This window comes from Bombus impatiens, unplaced genomic scaffold, assembly GCF_000188095.3.
Source record: "Bombus impatiens unplaced genomic scaffold, BIMP_2.2 scf_0528, whole genome shotgun sequence".
Lineage (NCBI taxonomy): Eukaryota > Metazoa > Arthropoda > Insecta > Hymenoptera > Apidae > Bombus > Bombus impatiens.
The window spans coordinates 112158-134622 of record NT_176947.1 but is presented as its reverse complement, the minus strand read 5'-3'; the positions used below and the strand labels follow the sequence as shown (position 1 = coordinate 134622).

Here is a 22465-nt window from a genome sequence, read left to right as displayed (position 1 = left end):
CGAGTGAACTTTTAGCGCATTGAGTACAAGCGATAAGCGTTTAGAATTTAGCTAGTGCTTTTAATAGCTGGGCTTGACAGTGATGAGGTTACAGTAATACACGTATAGCATAGAATAATGATTATACGTGGCAAAAATGATTTTGCACGTTTATTTGGGTCAATGTGATTTTAAAACAACCTGTGCCAAGTACTTTTAGGAAAAAACTTCGTGAATTAAGTTAAAATATTAAGCTAAAATATTATGTTAATATAATTTTAATAAAAATAAAAATTATGATAATTTACATAAAAATAACAATAAAGATTCTGTTAGTAGAAAGAAAATATGACAAAGTAGATATAAATTCGTTAATTTAACCATTACAGAGTAATTAAAATTCGATACAGAACAAAATATTTGAATAGCAAGCATAAAGCTGTACAAATCGGGCCTACCTGCCTTAAACCGCCCTAATTGTTCGGAATGAATTTTCGAGCTACCATCTTAAATCAGATTGAACTAGCTTCCGTACAATTATTCTTTTGTCAGATTCGTGATTCTCGACAATTTCTCAACCTTGATTGAGAAAAACTTCCCCATTTCGTCCGCTAAGAAAGGCACCAGTGACGAATAACGTATGTCCGTGGCCGATGAAATGCGATAACGCGACCAGCTGAGAGATCGCTTATGTGATTGATTCTGAGATCACGTGCAGATTTTCCTTCAAGCTCGTTAGATCAACTTTCGTGATTAACCGATTATAGAGCGCGAATTCTGCGCACGCATATCTACTATCAAATGTCGTGATACCACATGTTAATACGATCATTGAAACATTTTCATTCGTGGCATTCTGATACATCAGCGACCTTTTATTCGCTTATATACTCTGTTAAAAATAATAAAATTGTTTGTGCGATCTGTTTGAGGAAGACGATGTCCGAATAGAAAATCTGCGGTCAATTGGATCTATTACCTTTTCGTTTCCGCGTAGCTGCCGAAATAAAATTGTGTTTCAAGATAGAACTCCGATGAGGAAGAGGGACATTTTTAACTTAGAACTGACGACGATTCGCACTCGAGTCTTATTTTTATCTGACCAAATTATACATTTAAAAATGTATTGCGCATTACATCAATTTTTATTACATCTTATTCGCAAAATCGAAATACGGACATGGCGCCAAAGTCACAGGATATTGTCCATAGTCTAATGCTAGTGACTCCCGTAGAAGTTAACGTATGGGTAGAATATATAATGCATATGGAAAATAAGCTTATTATACACAAACTCACACATTTACAACAAACGTTATGAACTTGCATAATTCTTATAACACTGTGTTATTCTTATACCGCCATGTTAAAATAATTACACTCTCTTCGAAATTATATTTTCCATTTCATTAGTATAAGATTTCCGATTTGCGCAATAGCAAATTACTCTTCTTTCAAATTGTACCGTAGGTAGTAGCTGTTTCGACACTTATGGAGAAACAGTTCATCAACTCCCTGAATGGCTGAATTGGTCCTCCAAGCCCTAATTAGAGTTTAGAGTGTCCTGTTCACAAATGACTAAATTGAAGAAATCTAGAACAAGAGAGCTGGCAAAATTCAACATCTAAGAAATAATCAAGAGATTGTACGAATCTAGTTCACGTCGCTTCTTAAAAAACAATGAAACACCAACCGATACAATGAGACTACTGTCCTCGCAGATTTTTTTTTCTTATACGCGAACTCACTTTCTTCTGTCTTCTGCCTTTTTCATCCGCTATTTCGCAGAAATCAAAATGGGTGGGAATGGCGATAAGGGATACCAATTAAAGTAACGGTATTTAAACTTGAACACACGTAGGTATAAAACACGTTTAAACTACATTCTTGCACGTAACTGTAACTTGTGTGACGCAACGGTACCTGATGTTCTTGCGCGAAGATGAATGGAGACCGCGAACAGTTAGTTCTTTCTTGTCTCAGCCAACAAAATAGAGCATCAGGTAGGTTTGGATTTCCAAATACCGTGCAATTAGAGGTTTGTTGGAGAAGAAACGTACGACTAGGAAATCCTTACTTATAGCTAGTATGACGACTCCAACTCTGAAAAGAAGACGCGAGAAAATCATCTTGATTTCTCACATAGAAATGATAAACAGGAAGCAATTTGTCGGTCTTCAAGCGTTGACGATCAATCTTATAAAATGACTTTGTCATGTGTTTTCAACGATACGGACATCGACACTGCTTTATTTCTAACATGGTTAAAGACGCTTATATTTCTCTTTGTCATGTGTTGTCAAATGGAATATTGTATTTTGAAATAGTGCGACTAGGAACGAACAATGTTAAAGTGTAGTTTTGTGTTGGAATAATTGAATTGCAATAAACGTAAATGAATTGTTTCCGATTCAATATAAATCATGGACATAAAAAGAAATCTGAAACAAGCGTTAATTCATTTATACGCTGAATAAATTCATAGAAATGAGTGTTCTTCGCATAAATAATCTTTTTTTTCTCGAGCGATGTAACATGGATTGTCTTTCCAGAGATCAATTCCATTAAAACGCTAACTGTTACATATTATTTTAAACTGTTTTCAACATTACAGGATCAAAACTTCTCTTGACTTTAAAGTGTGATTACTTCCTAATTATTTCCCAAAATTAACTTTTATTATAATTATCCAGACATCGTTATTCGAAAGATTTAGTCGATTAATTCGAATATAGATGTTAGTACGAACTCCGCAATAATAAACTACACAAGCTTAATGAAAATAAACCCTATAGCATAAGCCATAATGAAAAAAAAAGTTACCACTGCCAAAACTAATCACTTGTACGCCTTATGTATAAATGAATATACATTAATTTACATAGATGCGTTCATATGGAAAACAAGCATTATGTTGATTAATAATTTCCGTGCACTTTGCACGCAGCTCTCGAACTAATTTACTTAGTATCAATGACGATTTATTTCGCCATGAGGGTCCAAGATGAATAGATCATGCTGAACGCGATACTCGGTTCGTCGGAGGCCAATGATCTCTGCTCGTTTCTTCGTAGTTACACGACACAAACTATACTTCACGAGTATTTTTTTGCAAGCTCAGCTTTTTATTTCAAATCGTAATACGATTAACTGCATGCAGTTTTATGTTAAGTTATCTTTCATTAACTGTTTTTGTAGTCAATACGTATACCATGAGCATAAATTCGTGGCACGCAGGTAAAATCAAGAAAATTTTATTACTTAAAACAAGATGAAAATCAGGAATAACAAAATTGCGTTAGTTTTATTTTTAAGAACATCAAATATTGAAAACTTGGCAAGTAGACGTGTATTTGACTAATTTCTAACTGGATAAAAAAAGACAATTGGCAGGAGGCTATTCTACACTTTGCATGCTAAGACATGTCGAAAATATAGAATAAAACATTTTTTTATCTGACGTCACATATTCGAGAAAATGAAATTTGAAAATTTCTTGACCAAACACGTTGAAACTCTATTTTCGTCAAACCAAAGCACGTCGAGGCTCCAATGAGAAACTGTTATTCTATACTTTTTTCTTACATTTGTATATAAAATAACTTATTGTCAATTGCCTATTTTTGTATATCTAAGAATTGTTCAAATACACGTGTGTACGTATACTTGACGAGCTTTTAAATTTGACTTTCTTAAAAAAAATACCTCCAACGCAATTTTGTTATTCTTGATTTTCGTTTTATTTATCTATCCAGTCTGTCTGATTTTACTTGTACCATAAATTTATACCCACGGTACATATATAGATCATTCGTATATCTTTTATCGAATAACAGAGAACGTAACTATTTACAAATATTTTTCTGCAAATATATTCTTCAAGTGTACTTTTTTACGTTTAAGTTCAAGATATAAAATTTCCAGTACGCTGAACGTTACGCTGTATTCCAAGATATACTTACAGATAGATCTCACACGAGCAATGATTAGAATAATCTATATTCTGTACGTTTAAAAGTTCATGGCGTGATGTTGAAAATGATATAATAAACATTTGTAATCGATATCACGATAACACGTTTACAAATTTTAAATTAAAAAAATTAACAAATTTATCTATTGAAACTATATGCAATATAACTGTGTGTATATGTGGAAAATACTCGAAACTGAAAAACACTAAACATGCATTTTAACGAGTAATATAAAAGGTATATTGTAACTACTATTCTGTCATTCAGTAATCAAACTCACTTTTCCTACTTCATATGCAACAACCGATTATCTATCAAAGAATAACCATTAATATCAAGATGACGTCAGCTTAATAATTACTCACTCAGAGTGTTTGTTATTCAGATTATGTACATAATAGATTATACAGATACTATTACTATTACAGAATTATTTCTTTCATTATACAAATAATATAAATCATCATCAATGAATATCATTCAAATCATGATGTTGAAAAAATACGCAATCGTGATTTCGCTATTTTAACTTTGGCATGTGATAACGGTTTATATGGAACTGATACGAAAATAAATAAGTTCATAGAACGATGTTATTTATCAATTAAATACCTCATGTAACGCGATATAATCGTTCGAATTGCGTCAATTAAATAAAGCCATAGAGTAAATAAAGTAAAAAATATTAGTCAATCTAAATATTCAATACTGAGATTTGGATCTACGTGTATATATATTCTTACTTTACTATTTATCAACTCACTTGAAATTGTTGAATTTACAATCATTACGTATATACAACATTATACTTTAATAAGTTATTAAACTATTTAGACGATAAATCGATATTTACTTTTCGTAAAATCGGTTTCATGTTTCTGTGCATTGTACCTCGTTTACGAAACTAATCCAAGGGATATATCTTTATCGTTAATATCTAATTAATAAGGATGAATTTTTCTTAACAAAATGCAAAAAATACGAGAGTTTTAAGAAGGTTAATTATGTTAACCAAAGTGATTATCGAAGGATCAATTTTTAATAAAAATGCCATTAATTAAAAAAATAATTGTTATCTCTAAGACGATCGTATCTTAAAGAGGCAATCAAAATCAGGCTAGAGAATTAATGAATCACCGATTTATTAATCATTCGAGACAAATTATCGATATCAGCTAAAGGAATCTTAATTTAGGATATTCAGTATTTAACAACTGTGACTAAAATTGTTCAAATATCGCTGGTATCAAAGGAAGAAATCTTTTTTCAATATAACGTATTTTCTGAGAAAACGATATCGGGAAATGATAAAAAAGATGTTTCTGGATACAAATATATGCTCGCGTAATATTCGTGATACGGTCTTGGATGAAGAAAGAGACTATAAACCAAACCGGATGAACATGTTTTTCGGAGCATCGCTAATACCTAATTTTATGTACAATAACGGAACACCTAAAGAACGTCGTCTTTTTGTGGATGACTAAAAGTTTATAGAAACGAAACGGGAACCAACTCACGTTGCTTCCGAAAATAGAGAACGGTCGGGTTCTCTTCTGCATTTTTCTAGACGCGTTGTAACATTTACAACCTTAGTTCGCTATGTATTCTTTAGCAAGAACACGATCGTAGAGCGTGTTATATAACAGTTCCTCGATCACACCTCCACACAAACACTGAAGTTAAATCCTGTTCCTCGCTACATTGAGAACGAATCAGTAGAATTAGCAACTACGAAACAGGGTCACCTTGTTGAGCTCATTGTTAGCCGATAGCGAATGAATCATATACAATCATTATTGCATAGTTACCAAATAGTTGCGGAAAAACAATTGCATATTTCTTATTTGCTCCTTTCTTTCTCCTCTTTTTATATTAGCCTTGCACGAATAGTATGTTCGGTGTATTTAAACATAGTTCTTTGAAATTCTTTTATAATAATTGAAAATAGTTCTGGGCCTTCTTGTACTCTACTTTCAGCTACTGGTTGTACGATAACCAATAAGTAAAAAGATATATACTTTCAGGTGACAAAATGAAATGGGCCTTATAATTTAACACTGAGAACAAGAGATTTCCTTTCTTAAGAGTCCTCTCAAGTATACTTTTGTTATAATTTAAAAAAAAAAATCACTGAAGGATAATGCTGTTACGCTATGTTAAACAAAAATCCAAAGATATTTATCTTTCGTTAAAAAGGAAAAGTTTGTATATGATTATACTCTTGTTGGTGAAAGTAATAGAAATTACTAATAATAATTTTTACCGAATCGTGAAAGGATGAAAATGAACCGTCCTTCGCTCGATAATTCATCAACTATATAACAATATTAGTAAATTAACAAGTTACAAATTATGTCAAGTTAAATTAAAGAGTTACAAGTGATAGATTTCTATTTTGTGATTATATTTTTGTGATGATTAAATATAATAATTAAATGACTTGTAATTTGTAAGATTTACTTGCAAATATTCATTTGCTTCATTATTAAACTCATTTTACTGTTATACAACTCGTAAAATTTCTTTCCATCCAGATTTTGTTTCGATGTTATTTGTAACCATTAACAATAATAACTTTCCTATCGTTCGCTTATTATTAAATAATAATAAAAAGATTTAATTGAATTTGTTTAACTTTATTAATTTCTAGAATAAAAAAATGTAATGGTGTGGCATATGTAATGGCATAAATTTCTTCCGATAATAACTTTGAAAAGTTAATACTGGAAAATTAAACTTAAAAAGCTTATAATTTCTAACTTGTACAATTTCACTAAGAATATCAGTTCAATTGTGAAAAATGGTTCCGGCTCTATTACTTGTATTGTATTAAAATTCATTCAGTATCAATGATCAATATCATAAATGAATGAATCGACGACTCATGGAAATTCACCGAATTAATTAAAAGTGCAATTGGAAAAATGTAGCGATCAAGCTGTGAGCTCAACACACGATAAACCCACTTCTACTTATACGTTCCTTGCATCGAATTGCACTGCTTCCAATCGATGACGTTCACGCATCTCACGCAGCTCTAAAATTAAAAAGCATCGACGACAGGTTACGACATCAGCTTATACGAATACAAATCCCGATAGCGTACTTCAACTTTCTTTTTCACTTTCGTGACTAAATATTCACATTTGCATAATTTGAATTATTTTGGTGCACTATTTCCCGGTAAAAATGATTTGCATAAGATCAATTCACGGAGAATACGAGCAAGCAGGTATATATATGTACATATAAACAATAGAAATTTACATATATTCCTATCAATTCTGAATACTTACATATTTCATCGCAAAGCAATATTGATAACTTGAATAGATACTTGGTAATAACTGCAAATTTGCAGAAATTATCGAAATAAAAATGATTATCATTATGAAGACGCTATTAATTGAAAGGATATATTAAATGATAGGATCTAATTGTAAAAAAAAATGGTAATAACATTATTAACCCTACAACGTAAATTTAGGTAAAGCTATCCCTATATCCTACTTATTAACAACTATTCCGCTTGTCGTAGTGGGAACATTATATCTATTCGTTCGAAATTCGCTTGCTATAAATTAAGTGCTTTTAACACACTGTGAATGAAAATAATGGAAAAAAGTGGCCCGCTAAAAGTAATGCCAAGAAACGCTTCGTTTAAAACGGCTCCTTTCGAACCACTCAATAGCTGTGAAATTGCACCCGCTGCTTGTTACTGCACGGCAATTTTCAGGATACAATTACTATCGTTCAACCAGCAAAAAACGATAGCCTGACTAACACGTCTTTCGATTTATTTACACGTGTCAATTTCATGAAGTACTTACGAATGAATACTATTTGATCTGACTGATACGATATAACTGATATGTTGGATAAATACGATTATCAAAATATTAAATGAGTATTAGTAATAATAATTTACTTTAGTATTTTTTGCAAAGTAATATAATTGAAATCGATAATAATTACTTAATACGCAATTATAAATAATAAGCAAATAATGATAAATAATTATAAATTACACATTTGCCTGAATTTTATAATTTAAGTGCTCTCATCATAACTTTATAAATTTAGTAATCACTACTGGTTTCATTTACTTTATTATATACGAATATTCGTATCTATAAATAATCCTTATATCATGAACGTTACACACGATTACACGCGTTCCGCAAATTTTACTGCTATCGAATTTTACTTTCGTCGAAAGTCAAATGTTTACTTATTAAGTAATCAGTGCACGGTGAACGTTCGCACGTTCGCTGCTTATGTGGAATTAGTGCACGTTGCACTCGATTTTTCCCAACTGTTGCATCTGATGTAGAACTCGTATAGTACAGATCGTCCCTCCCTGAATACACTCACTGGTCATTCTATTTACAGAATGACATATTTCGTGGTACGTTGGCACTTTCACGAAATTTCTTCGAAGTTCGTGACTTCTACGCGTAACTTCATCCGCAGTTTTTAATGATAACCTCATCGCTCTGCGAGACCTTTAACATTATCGACATTCACATCGCTGTAACACCTTCAGACCGTGTACGAACTTGATCTTATCGAGGGATCGAAGCACATAGAAATTGCATGCTCGCATTGTGGTTAGATTAAACGTCGAAACATTTACACAAAACACACTATATCCGAGAGAGGCTATTTTTAAGATTCTTGTCGCACCATATTCATATATCTCGCATATTTTTCAATGCTAAATTATGTGATGGACGTATGCTAAAAACATAGTAAATGGATCTTTTTCTCACGTTTCACAACTAGCGATCGATAAGATACACTCCTAGATAGAATTAACCCGTGTAGAAAAAAGAAATTGCATCAGAATGTGCCTATGATGTAATAGGACAGGAACATAAAACAATACAAAAATGCAGTAAACGTAGTACGAAACGTACTAAAATATGTAACGTACGGAGACAATAAATAGTTCTTACTGAAGATATTTATATCAATTCCGTATACGTATACCATATAAAATACAGCATAGAGAACTTATTAACGAATAGTTAACCCTTCGAATCACAAAACCAGCGGTCGCAATATAGTTGTTCCGACTATCTAACAAACATATTCCAAATCGTTTTATGCAGAAGATAACCAGAGAATATACATAGCTCGCAATGTTGCTATCTCAAAAACGTTGGCTCCAAGTGTAACGAACCCTAACCTTGACATTATGAAATCCATCGTCAAGTATATACATAATATAAAACAAGGTCAATAGCAAGAAGGATACTTACTCAATAAAAACGACATATATTCATAATAATCTAAAGTTCGATCGATGCGCCCTCCTTTTGAGCGGTAGAAAGGTAAATAAAAGAGGTGGATGCCCGTGAGAAAATCAGAAAGAGATATAAATTTCGGATGAATTTCTCACCTGATCGATCGGCACGTCGATGAAATCAGCGAGCCAGGAAAATGTCCGGGAACCGTCATAATAGTCCTCCATGGTCGTGGTCATTGTCAATGGTCATACAAATCAAATAAATACGCGCGCACACAGCACCCGTCACGTTGACGGTACCAACGTGTGCCTTTAGAGGACACGGTCCTACTCCGTTCGGTTGCTCTCTCTCGAGGGAATATGATCGTTAGAACGCAACGACTCAACTACGATAGAGATGCGATGACGCCGTCAACGACGGTTCCTGAAATGCAGCGCCGCTACGTTCCGCGCCGGCTAGCAGCCTTGCCGGTATTCAGGGCCGTATCTACGGGTAGTATAATCAATTGCACGTGATGTGCTGGACTGTAGATCCTCGCTTATAGTTGAATGGTGAAATAGTATTTGGCTACGGGCCCGTAGATATCTGGCTCGTACATCTGGCGTAACTCGATGATTAATCAAATATTAACGACTGTGACGGAATTCAAATTTTAAACTATAATGTTTCTTTTTCATACAGAATTCTTTTAGTAATACACGTATGCATGTATTGCTTAATTGCAAATCTTACTAAATTTACGATATCCTTTTACATAATTTTTCACAGTTCAAGTAAATGTATTGATTTATAGATGACTTTTTATTATAATTTGCTGTGCATGAATTTTCAGATTTATTTTCCTTCATCAGGTTTTATAATTATATATGTGTGTGTGTGTGTGCATATGTCATATATTGAAATTAATTTTATCGTAAATATATTCATAGCTAACCGTATTTTATATTATATAGGAAATAAAATGAAACGTATTTGCCGTACGTAGGTTTATTTCAAAAAGGTATACCAGATAATCGGAAAAATAATAAGCAAGTCAAACATACGAACGAACAAGACATAATCGCAAAAAACGAATATTCCAAGGAGGATATAAGATCATTAAAGTCTTAATACCTATTTGTATCTGGCGTTCATTCTTATAATTATTAAATGGCATTGTTATTGTCAAATATGTAGCATCATAAATCATAATATAATATCGTAATGACTTCATCAAGAACTTTTTGTAAAATTTTTCGATATAATAACAAAATTGAAAACTAATTCCTTTTTTTATGAAAATGCGAAGGCTTAGCTTTAGTGAAAACAAATTTATGGAAAAACCACAAACATATACATGTATTAATACAATAAAAATATTATCTTTTTCGTTAAAGAACACTTCATGTGTATTAACTTTCTGTATGATCCAACGGTCTAGAAGTGGGGAAGCAACGAGAGGAGGAGATAGAAGAGATGCTGAAGGAAGAACTTAATGCCAAAGCATACAGTCATGAACATAGAAATATAGGAATATAGCACAAGTACACTAGGATATACGAGAGGGAAATTTTCAAGAAAAGAAAGTAAGGAGGCGAACACGGAAAAGGGAAAAGGAAGAACTCAACTCTCTGAATAATACTATGGTTCTTTTTGCATATTTTATGAATTGTTGAAGTATTATTGTACTTACATACGGATATACGTACATATAGGAATGGAGCAATAAATACTTATACTTGCTTACTAACTTTTTATACATTTTAGTAAAAAATTACATGAATTATTTAAATAGGTCTTTTAGATCTTTACAACTACTATCTCAAAGATAATCTAAAATTAATTCTATTGTATAATCATGTTATAAATATTTATATTTTAAATATAATATGCCTTATTTTATCATAGTTTAAAATATTAAATATTTATTGTTATAGTTCGAATGCATTTTTTTTGTATTTAGTATCTCACATTATTGACTAATTTAATTAAATATTGTATTTTTCATAACAGGAAATGTTACTAGTTACTAGTAGTTACGTAGTATTACGTAGTTACGTAGTAACATCTTTTAATTCGTAAAAAAGAGTTACCTTGTATGAAGTATATAAGGTACTAGATACCCACTGGTAAACAATGATTTGGTGATTATCTAATTATTAAGACCACGTGTGTGCGGGAAAGATTAAAATATTGATTTTATAAAATATTGAGTAAATTATTTTGTAAAATTATAAAAAATACAATATACTCAAACAATGGCTGCCGATGATGCTATGGAAGGCAATAAACTGACAGAATCAGAATTGCAAGAATTTTTTATGGCTGAAAAGCAAAAGGCACAAATTCAAGCTCAGGTGAAGTAGATCTTATGCCATAATCAGAAACTAAAAATGTTGTTCTTGTTACTTATGAATTGTTTTATTTGAAATTTGAAATTTATTGTAACGCATTAGAGAGGTTAATTTATTGAACATTGTGTATATTGCGTATATTGAACATGATTTTTTATTGATACTGTTGTTTTATAATCAAAAATTTTTTAATAGCAATAATGTAATTTTAGATCCACGAATTCAATGATATTTGTTGGGAAAAGTGTGTTGATAAGCCAGGAGTCAAATTGGACAGTCGAACAGAAACATGCTTAAGTAATTGTGTTGATAGATTTATAGATGTTTCGCTTTTAATTACAAATCGTTTTGCACAAATTTTACAAAAATCTGTAGGAAACATGTAATATTAAACAAATTGTGCTTATAATAGTTGCATTGTTATTGCCTAATGTATGAAATAAAGCTCTTTTTATCTCATTTATATATTGAAACAAGTGTTTGCTCACACACGTATGTGTTGAAAATAAAACATTACTTAATATTGATCAAATAACAAAAGCAATTATGTATTTTCTTTAACAAAATCATTTTTTTAAATATATTTATACAAAAATTCAATGTATATGTTACAAAATGTACATCTTAACTTACAAATAGCTGCAAAATTTTTCAATTTTTTTGAGGACTATAGAAATATAGTATATAACAACTATGATGTTATAACAAGCATGTTTTTTTTCAAGTGATACATGCTATTTTAATATCACATTATACATATTGAATAACTTTTAAGAATATAATAATTATGTTGAACTTAAGTAGTGCAATTAATTGCATTTATATATATAAATTAAAAATCTATAGAAAATTCTTCTGATTCTGTAAAGATGTCAACAAAAAATCAGAATCTCCTAATTGGTAGAAATAACATTGTAAGTATTTTTGCAGTTAAAGTATTTAACTTTCAGTTTATATATTCAAATATTTGAAATGCTGAATCTCATTGTTGGGGAATTCAAAAAATAAATTTAGCAATGCAATTATTTTTAATTTTAATTAATTTATTAAAGGAAGTTGCATCTCTCTTTTGCTACAGAAGATGATCGAATACATTTGCTGGAGCAATAACAATTTAGATAAATGCTTGAACATTTAATTTGTAAATTTATTTATGATAAACATAATAATTTTCTACTGAGTTTAAGGAATTGTAATGATAACCCCATAAAGAAGAGCACTCGCTTTTGGAATATATAACCAGAAAATATTCAAAAGTCTTAGGAAAAATATAGTACAAGAGATGTAACTCCATTTAAATTCTTTAATATTCTCGAAAATATATATTTTAATTGAAATGTATAGGACTAATTTGTAGGTATCATTCTTGAATGTCTGATAATTTACTAATTCAAATTCACGAAGTGTTAAAGATTAGTTTGTACATGAATCTTTTGAACTAAAAATAGATATTTTATATATTTCAGCTAAATGTAGGTTTGTTACAGTAGTATTTAGTATTTTTTGCAAAAATTAGAATATATTTTATTTGTTTTCAACAAAGAAGAACTATTCAAAAACTAAAAGTTAATCATGAAAGGATAAAATTTTAGAATAGAAATATCAATTTATACAGGAACAGTTTACTTTAGAATATTAGTGTAGGAAATTGGAATGGTTATTTGTATCTTAAGATTAAATATTATGTTTTCTGATTTGTTTATAGTACTATATTAAAAATGCACTCAATATGCAATTAATATCAACTATAAAGTAAAAATAAATATAAATAACAATGTTTTTCAGCTCAACAATTGTGGACACACCAACTTTTATATGGAAATAGTTGTATAACAAAATAGAATTTGCATATACATTTTGTGTAAGTTGTATGTCCATTTTAACGCGATATATATGTATATATTATATATAATCTAGTATGTATTATATATAATATATATTTTCTGTGTATTCAAACATATATGTATTACATTATTTTCAATTCTCTAATTAATAAATACTTCTGAACATTGCCAGTGTTACTATGCATAACTTGCATTGAATTTTTAATTTAACATGATCAGATGCATACTGGCCTCTGTGGAAGACACATGTTGTAAAATGCATCTTTTTTCCAAAAATCTTTTGATTTCCATCCACACCAACCTTTGCTTATTATACTTGGTAAATGATCACGACCTGTATAATGAGGGTCCAAAATTAAGAATTTAACATCTCCAGTAATTTGATCATAGCTGACTCCTAAAATTGTATGTGCTAACACTCCTCCACCTATAATTTATTTATATATAAAATTTAAAAAAGTAAACGATTATTTTTACATCAGAGAGGAAGAGTTAATTACCAATCATTACTGGTGTACCCTGTGTCTGAAAGTGATGTAGTAGATTTGGAGCTAATGATGATACTTCTTCACCTGTAGATGCACAGAGTATTTTAACGCTAATATCCAAAAGACTTTCCAGTACAAAACCTACTTCCGTAGAGCCAATCCATTGTTTACTATCAATAAAATTTGCAGGTTTGTCTCCTATGTTAACTAAACATTTCTGTATTACACGATGAGAAGGTATTGGTATTTCAGCGTAACCTTGTAACCTGTAATGATTAATCTACAATTAAATAAAATTAGATAGAAAGTTTATAATTTCCTACAATTAAAGTTACCTGAACCATGAAATAATGGTTTGTAAGGATCTGTATGCACATCCCCAACCATTATCATCAAAATTATCTTGCATATAATGATGATACATATATGAACCTTGTACAAGTTGTACTTTTCGATTGCCATTTAATGTGTCTAATTAAGAAATTCATGATAAGATATAGAAATAGTAATATGATATAATGTAGTGCAACATACCGTAATATAATATAATGTGATATCATCACTATATTAAACGTACCATCATTTATCGAAATTGCTTCGTGAGGATTTCTAAGTATACTCTCTGTTTGTGAATCATTATCAAATTTCACAGCATTTGCATAACGAAAATACGGCCTAGTCATATCTAATCCCAAAATTTTATGTAAATTTTCACGATATTCCACTGAAATTTAATCAGATATATATACATATATATTATATTATATAAATATATTAAATTTTATATTTTACACAAAATGGAAAATCTTACTTGTTTCTTTATCACTATAACCACTTGGATAAACTACTGTGATCAGATGCCCAAAACCTTGAGGTTTGAAGTGTATGGGTACTGGAAGTTTTATAGATGTTTCTGATTTTTGCAGTTGATTCTCAAAACATTTTTCTATCAATTTAATACTTCGACACATGGATTCTACCAATATGCCATAAAGATCTGCTGAACTTACATTGAGGTTGACCAATGATAGTGTATCAATAAATAAATTACATTCCAAGCTATTAAATGGTCCTATATTATAAATATTACATTTGTTTGAATTCATTCATCGCATATTGAAAAATATGAATATAATATTTAATATTAAAAAATATAAATATAATACGTTTTATATAATGAAGTACTGGAGCATATTTAACATTTTCTTCAGAAAGTCTGTCTCCAGATATTTTTAAAAGTATATAAGCATTTACAGCATCCTAGTAATTTAATAAAATTAATACATATTTTCGAAGAGTATCAAAGCCATAGGCAACATTATAAAAGATACTAAAAAACATACCTCCATTCCCATAGCTTTCACAGCTTTTTTCACATTTTTATTTCCTTCATAATCAGATATGTCTAGAATTTCTCTTAAAGATATATCTTTTTCGATATTTTCATTGTTAAAAAGAAAAGCATTCTTTGATGGAAAATGAATTCCTACTTTTCCTGATACAATCTGTTACAAAGTAATTAGTATATATAATATGATAATAACAGTTTTTCTTTTATAAAACACAAATAACTTACATTTTTCCTTGATTCTTCTAACACTTCCATTATATTATCATTTTGTGCAATTAATGGCAGGCTTCCTCTTAACCTAATATAAATAAATTCTCGACAGATATCATTCTCATTAATGACATTTATATCAGTAACAGGTTCAAGTTTTAAATGAATATAAAAATATGCCTGTATCTTTAAATTGTCATGTGTGTACTTCAAAAATAATGGATTATCTGTGATATCAATGTCCTAAACAATTATAACATGTAAACGTTAAAAGAATAAATTAAAATAAATATATTTTCTTCTATTTCTGCAGAATTACATTTAACATATTTTTACCTGAAACGCATCAGAAAGTTTTTCTTCACATTGACCCACATGTAAAATGCCACAAAGGTATACTTCTGCTGACATATGTAATTGTAACATCGTATGATTTATGTTGGTTTCAACATTATCTGCTATATGTACACTGAATGTCAATACTGTCAATGTGTTATTATACATAACACCATATAAATGACCTGTTACACCATCCTTTATATTTTTTAAACGCTGAAAAATTACATTACTTATAAAATAAGTTTATGTCACAACACAGCAAAAAATAGAAAATATTAAGAGACATATTAGAAATTACCTCTATGACATTAGATAAAATTCGCAATTGCGGCGCCATTTCAGCAATCTAATTATAAACTAGTTTTTTATATAAATTAATTCCGCATTAAGTGTGTGCTATCGCCATATGGCAAGGTTTGATTCAAAAAGTACATTAGAACAGGTGTAGTCATCCAATCAAAATTATATGAAGTACAAGATACAGGCAGTCCAAGTGTCATCAACTAAACGTATGTAGACGGTAACAGAATGATCATGCGTAGTTACGTATAGTTACCAAACTAATTATATTTGATAACATTCAAAAAGCCATGAGTAGGAATGTCATTCGCAATAATCGCAATTCGACATCGAAAGGTCGAATGATGTTATTGAACGATAGCAGTCAATTTTCGAACATATAAGATTTGTTTACTAAATCGAAAAGTTCTCTGGATAATGTTGGTATCACGAAAGTTACTAGTGACTTGTGGTAGATTAATTTCAAGCTTCTGTCTTTCGTAGATCAAAATGTTCTTCACTCGGGTTGTGTGTAGCAAAATGGCCGCCCGACTAAAGTGAGTGTGACGTTTCGTGAGGTGATTGCATCGTTGTTTTAAGTGGTTCTTACGAATATTCGTTCATGTGACATAGTGTTATTGTGCTTCCTGTGTTTATTCGCAGGTCCGCTAACAAAATCCGAGTATTCGATAAAGTAGGTAAGCGTAATTTATATTTATTCGCGCGCAGGATAAAATTCTTGCGATGCTGTTATACATTAAAATTTCATCAATTTTACGATTTTATAACGTCTTCTTATTGCGTATATTTGGCGAGATGATAGTTGTTTAATCGTTCTACCACATAGTAATAACAATGTTCCCAATTGTACAAGTGATAAACGTCGATCGAAGATTATACTTTGAATTGTTACTCTCACCTTCTCAAGTTAAAAGTGGGCGTTATTTAAATGACATACGCTCTTGCATTCTAAATGTACCGAATGACAGAGAAATAGCACGTTTCTTTGTAATTTCCAACATCTCGTATCGATTCGGTGACAATATCGTCTCTTACCTTTCGGCACATCCACTTCCGCAAAAAATAGCACATGCATGCACGAAACATATCCTTTTAGTGCATCGAAGATTTGTCGAGGTTACGCGATGTCCATGAGCTGTCTCTTAACTTTACTTTTCGAAATTTCGACTAATTATGGTTCGATACAAGATTTGGAAATAAAAGAGATTTGTCTCAGAGCTTTCTTTTCACTTTATTTATATTCGTGTTGTTGCTTAATCTGTTTTTCCATAATAACGTATTATGTAACATGTGCGTTCACATTTATCGTTAATTATCAATACAAGACAAAAAGATTTGATATTTCAAGCATAGAATGTATCAAGTTAAACAATTGATATGTTATACTATTATTTAACGAACGTTATTAGCAGAATCGATAATTAAATTTGGAGCCTATGTATGAAACATGCTATCATTGAAGCAATGCCGCATCAGAAGCCGTACCAGTAAACGAATGTAGCGCAACGAATACTTTCCAACGTAATCGAAACTACCTGATCGAAATCATATTCATATATTTGGAAATATATGAATTTCATATAATTTGGAAAAGGGTAGCTTCTGTTATGTCAACCGGCGCTCGAATCATGTAAACCACCCTAAAGAGACAGCTTGATCGGTACGTTCCTGTCAGTTTGTTGGTCAGCGATAATCGTGGCGCGTCGAGGTGTACACGTGTCCTTTGCATTCCAATTTTCCCGCCACGGTTTTTCTGTCCTTGAATACGTCCTTTTCTCCGCGTTTTAGTGTTTGACATTACACATTTCCTTTTATAAAATAAGAAAACACAGAGAGGAAGATAGAAAACTATCGTGTAATGAATTGTGCTTAAAGTACTCCACCCAGGCATACACACTGGTTATTATACTTTCAGTACATCTTTCAGCTACAGCAGTAATAATTGTACCATAGAATTTCCGACAAAATATGAATTGAGCAATAAAGAGAGAATAACGCGGAAACTAAAAAGATGCCAATGGTCATAAAACCATCATAAAATTATCCCCTTCTCTGTATCCATTATGAGGGGTGCAGGGACGTTTTCTTCAATAAAATTATGAACTGCCAACAAAAGGTATTTTTATGTTCTCTATGCTTTAAATGACGTACATTCCTGAAGAGATATATGATGTAAATGAGGCACATTTTATAATTAATTATAATTTAATAATTTAATAATTGTATGTGATAAAATTTTAGCACAAAATCATAAAGTACACAACATATCTATATAATATGCAAGCATCATACATAACGGGCGAGGATGAAGAGAATATTTAATTGTTAATTTCTACTACAAAGTAATTTCTTTATTTAAAAATTTTCTATTATTTTTATTAAAAACAAGTTATATCATATTTACATTTACAAAGATTAAAACAGACCTAACTTCCATTATATTTGTCTTTCTTAATTTTTAATATTTCATGATTATAAGAACTTTTTGTTGATTTCCTATTCTATTCTAACTTAAATCAGTTAAATTAATAATTAATAATAAATATTATATATACGTACACGCACCATATATTTTATTCTTTACAGGAAGTTATGCCTTTATTATTCGAGACGGTTGGTGATTAATAATAAAGTACACAATGATCAAGATTTCAAACCATAAAAATATAACTTCGTGCAAAGAATACAACATATCATTTGAAACTGAAATTTCATTATACGTGTGTGCGACGTGCCAAAAAACATTGGAGTTACCATCGAAAAGTTTAGCCGGGACAAAATCGGAGTGTAAAGGGTTAATACGCTTCCGAGGCGAGTGAAGCAGCTCATGCGAACCCGGGCAATTAACTATTGGCTAATTACACAGTTAACGAACGGTACACGGTATTCTTGTCGAATAATTCAGTCACAATGCTTAATTGTACGCTGTAAATGGGCTGCTCTTCCTCCTTGGGTTATTACGTTATATTTTTCCATGTGCGTCGAACACACACGGATGCGTTTTCTCGCCGACGAAGAAAAACGCCGCGGTTTCCCGCTGTGCCGTTTCGCGGCCGAAACATCAACGATTCTCTCATGCGTGTTTCTTACCTAATTAATTCAGCCTTAAGCAGCGCTTCTGAAGCCGAGTGAGAGGGAGCGACCGCAACCTTGCGCTGAATGTTACGAGACGTTTGCTCCGAATGATCAAACTGCCGGATACTGCTCTCTATTACGAAAAATGCCAACGGAATCGATTACTTTATGAAAATTATGTTCACTCAGTTAGTACGTGGAATTTTATGGAGAAAAAACTTTATTTCCTACGTATTATTGCTTATATTTGCTCCATTTTTCGAGTTGAAGCGATAGATCTATTTGTATTTATAAGAGCTGCGATAAGGAAGCAACTTTACTTTTCATTAATTTGTATAAACTAACAAAAACAAATCCGAAATTTAATCATTTTTTGAAATAGAATTCATAGTCAACTAATGCTCGTAATAATGAACTGTTACACTTTTGTATATGAATTCTATACTTTTCTTCCTTTTCCGGTAGTAAGTATCTCAACGTATCTTAAAAAATGAAAGAGAAATTCGGATCAGATATTTTAACTAAGGGATACGTGGCTTCAATGAGTTGGGAAAATTATGTTAATTGCCTATGAAAAATGTTAAAGATTATACTTGTTACATATAATTTGATCTAATATAATATCCATCAGTTAGCATGGAAAATAGGTATGACACGTTTATAATGATTTTGTTTATTTACATCGTGCAAATATTATTCGCTATTTGCCTTTCTTTCGAGATTGTATATCTCGATCGTATGTGATTGTAATGAATATGCGAGTTATTGAAAGTAAATGAAAATTTAATTCAGTTCATGAAACTGATCGTATAATGAAATTTAGGAAAAGTGTTATCTTATTATCCAATAAAACATGCCGTTTATTCTGTAATTGTATTGTTAATTACTTCACATGTAATTTAATTCTTTCATTTGCTATGGATGGAAAATAGACTCGTTAGTTTCAAGAATTTTAAGCAAGTTAGAAGGAAATTGCATAACGATGTAATTAAATGATTCATTTAAATGAGAGTCTTTTTTTTACTATTTTGCATAAAAGCATTTAAAAGTATTTAGAAGATGTAACATTATCTTCGATTGAATATTTTCAACTTATCCATCGCATTTGTATAATGTACAACGTAATAACGAAATAAAAGTTGAAATTTATTCAAATAATAGTAAATAAAATTTACGAAATAGAATTCTTTTAATTGTTTGTAAAGAGGTTAGCATCTTTGTAGATGCAAAATGTTTTGAAACGCGTTGATTAAAAACTAACAAACATATTGCCTCTATAATTCAAGCTACTGATAATACCACTTTATTTACATAGTTAATAATTATGTATTTATCCTCGAGTTTTAAATGCTCAAATTTAATTCACATGCGAATATCTGGCCGAATACCTGGAAAAAAGGCTCCGTCTGTTTGTTATTTGCTTCGATGGTCGCATTTATTTTTGCTTTGTCCGGTATTTTAATTAGCAATTGAGCATCTCGGTGAAACGCAGAGTCTCGTCTATAGTTAGATTCAATAAATTTGTTATGACATGCTTCTTTCCTAATCTTCCTTGGTATTTAAAATCGCGTTACCTGGCGATCGACTCTTTTTTTTTATGAATTTCTAACAAGGAACTTCGCCAGTTTTAGTCCAAGCGAAATTACGAGCAACTGTTCGTTAAGCGTAACGAGAACAATTTCTTGTACGGGTTTTATAGTAGAATTTATTTGAAATACTTTTAAAATTCTTCTCGTATGTAAATTCTTTTAATATTTGATTATCAATGTAATCGAATGATTTTTATTATTGTTTCAGAGGGGAACGTATCCAGAGGATGGACAATCAATCTAAAATATAGGTAAAGCTTGAATATCTTTTTTATAAATTGTAAGCTCGTAAAGATTTGTTGGGCGCTTAACTTATCGTGTTTTATTACTTTATTACGAATTATGTTCAATCAAATCGTAAACTAGATAAAATTGTAAAAATAATAAATATCATATTTAATCCTTACTGTACGAACGTAAGCTTTTCATGTTCGAGCCCGGCGCACGTTTACACTCAAAGGTTACCATAGATACATTTACACAGGCTATTTTTCAGTAAACTTTCTATTTTTCATACGAAATACGAGTTAATTAGGGTAGATCACAAGAATTGATTAAAGTCGATACTCTTTGTTATACGTATTTATGCGAATATCAATTGCCATAGATCTAAATATGCATCGCAGATTCTGCATTAATTTCCCCTTTTTATCCTGAACATACTGCGAATTGTCTTCGTTGAAACGTACTAACACTTTCAGAATGATGGCTAAGACCTCGGATGCTGTAAGAATCTCGAGTCAGCAGAACCATATATCTAGAAGATCCATATTCTATAGTTTCTATACAAACTATATCGCGTTTCTATACAAACTATGTAGCTTTGGAATATAAGAGCATCTGTTTCACAAATCATTCTGTTGTACAAGAACAACTCTGGAAATATAACGTGAAGATGCGCAATACACATGGTAGAACGTACGTTCACTTGGATTAAAATTTTCTACAAAATTAAATTTAAGTTCTTCCTCTTAAATGATATGATTCGCTCGAGTACACGACTAACATTTTTATTGCGTATGCCACGACTAAAGGTACAAGAGCAAATTTTAATATCACGCAACAAACTCAACCATTCGTTGGTAATTTTTAAGCTAAGATTTATCCTATCCTATTCAACCAGAGCAATTAAATTTGATAATCATTTTATCACGTATAAAATCAAGATCTCGTTACGGTAGAGATCCTCTGTATATTTTAGTATCGAGCCTCATTAGTAAGATTTTCAAGAGTGCTGCTCGCCATTGCAGCGTGACTCATATTACCAGGCCTTAGCGTTCGGGAAAAAATCTCGAAATAGCGATACATTCTTCGCAATTCCTTGTAACTCAGCATTCTTTTGCACAGAAAGGAGACATTCCCGTTGCGATGGAACTCGACTATAACATAAGAACGTTATTAAGGGAAATTTATTTCGTACCAATGGAAGTTAACTAATTGATACTATAATTATTACAATTGTACAATTATTAGATCGCGCTTCGGTGTGGCTACGCACGCGAATATTTCATATTAATGGCGTATTTCATATTAAAGCAAAAAACGAGAAATGTTGCGTTTTAACGACGCATTTCAGGAAAATGTAGACGCGCGGTTAAATTCGAGCGAGTTGCCACAAATGGAGACGAAGTGCGAAACCGAAGGCGATATCCAACGTGACCCAAATGCGATTTAAAGCGTTCGCGGATACACGTATCTAGCACTTCGCGAAGGACAGAATTGCTTTTC

The 22465-nt window shown here is 31.1% G+C and overlaps 3 protein-coding genes and 1 long non-coding RNA gene across 6 annotated transcripts in view; 2 read left to right on the top strand and 2 right to left on the bottom strand.

The window, feature by feature from the left end:
* Window positions 1-1105: 1105 nt before the first annotated feature.
* On the bottom strand, window positions 1106-9676 carry LOC117151928. Of its 2 annotated transcripts, none has more exons than XR_004462100.1 (2): window positions 9361-9676; window positions 1106-2082 (listed from the first exon to the last, which is right to left on the bottom strand). It is a non-coding gene; the product is annotated as an uncharacterized LOC117151928 (long non-coding RNA). The 2 variants fall into 2 exon arrangements; XR_004462099.1 differs by lacking the exon at window positions 1106-2082 and adding an exon at window positions 5100-6993.
* Window positions 9677-11206: 1530 nt separating this feature from the next.
* Window positions 11207-12004, top strand: LOC100746147 (mitochondrial import inner membrane translocase subunit Tim8). The gene is made up of 2 exons (XM_003491223.3): window positions 11207-11544; window positions 11754-12004. Exons 1-2 carry the CDS (start codon window positions 11446-11448, stop codon window positions 11925-11927), a joined length of 273 nt encoding a protein of 90 aa, XP_003491271.1. The 5' UTR covers window positions 11207-11445; the 3' UTR covers window positions 11928-12004.
* An 86-nt stretch (window positions 12005-12090) lies between these two features.
* On the bottom strand, window positions 12091-16376 carry LOC100745905 (ufm1-specific protease 2). Its single transcript, XM_012388176.3, has 10 exons — window positions 16072-16376; window positions 15771-15986; window positions 15450-15677; window positions 15217-15378; window positions 15040-15133; window positions 14685-14945; window positions 14451-14597; window positions 14209-14344; window positions 13886-14139; window positions 12091-13812 (listed from the first exon to the last, which is right to left on the bottom strand). Exons 1-10 carry the CDS (start codon window positions 16108-16110, stop codon window positions 13601-13603), a joined length of 1749 nt encoding a protein of 582 aa, XP_012243599.1. The 5' UTR covers window positions 16111-16376; the 3' UTR covers window positions 12091-13600.
* Window positions 16377-16552: 176 nt separating this feature from the next.
* LOC100746025 (tyrosine-protein kinase CSK) overlaps window positions 16553-22465 on the top strand; it is a 29059-nt gene continuing 23146 nt past the window's right edge. The window contains exons 1-2 of one of the 2 annotated variants that reach the window (XM_003491222.4): window positions 16553-16750; window positions 20946-20988. The gene's annotated coding sequence lies outside the window, so the exon portion shown is untranslated. The remainder of the gene's footprint in view (window positions 16751-20945; window positions 20989-22465) is intronic. The other variant, XM_012388177.3, reaches the window with a different exon arrangement.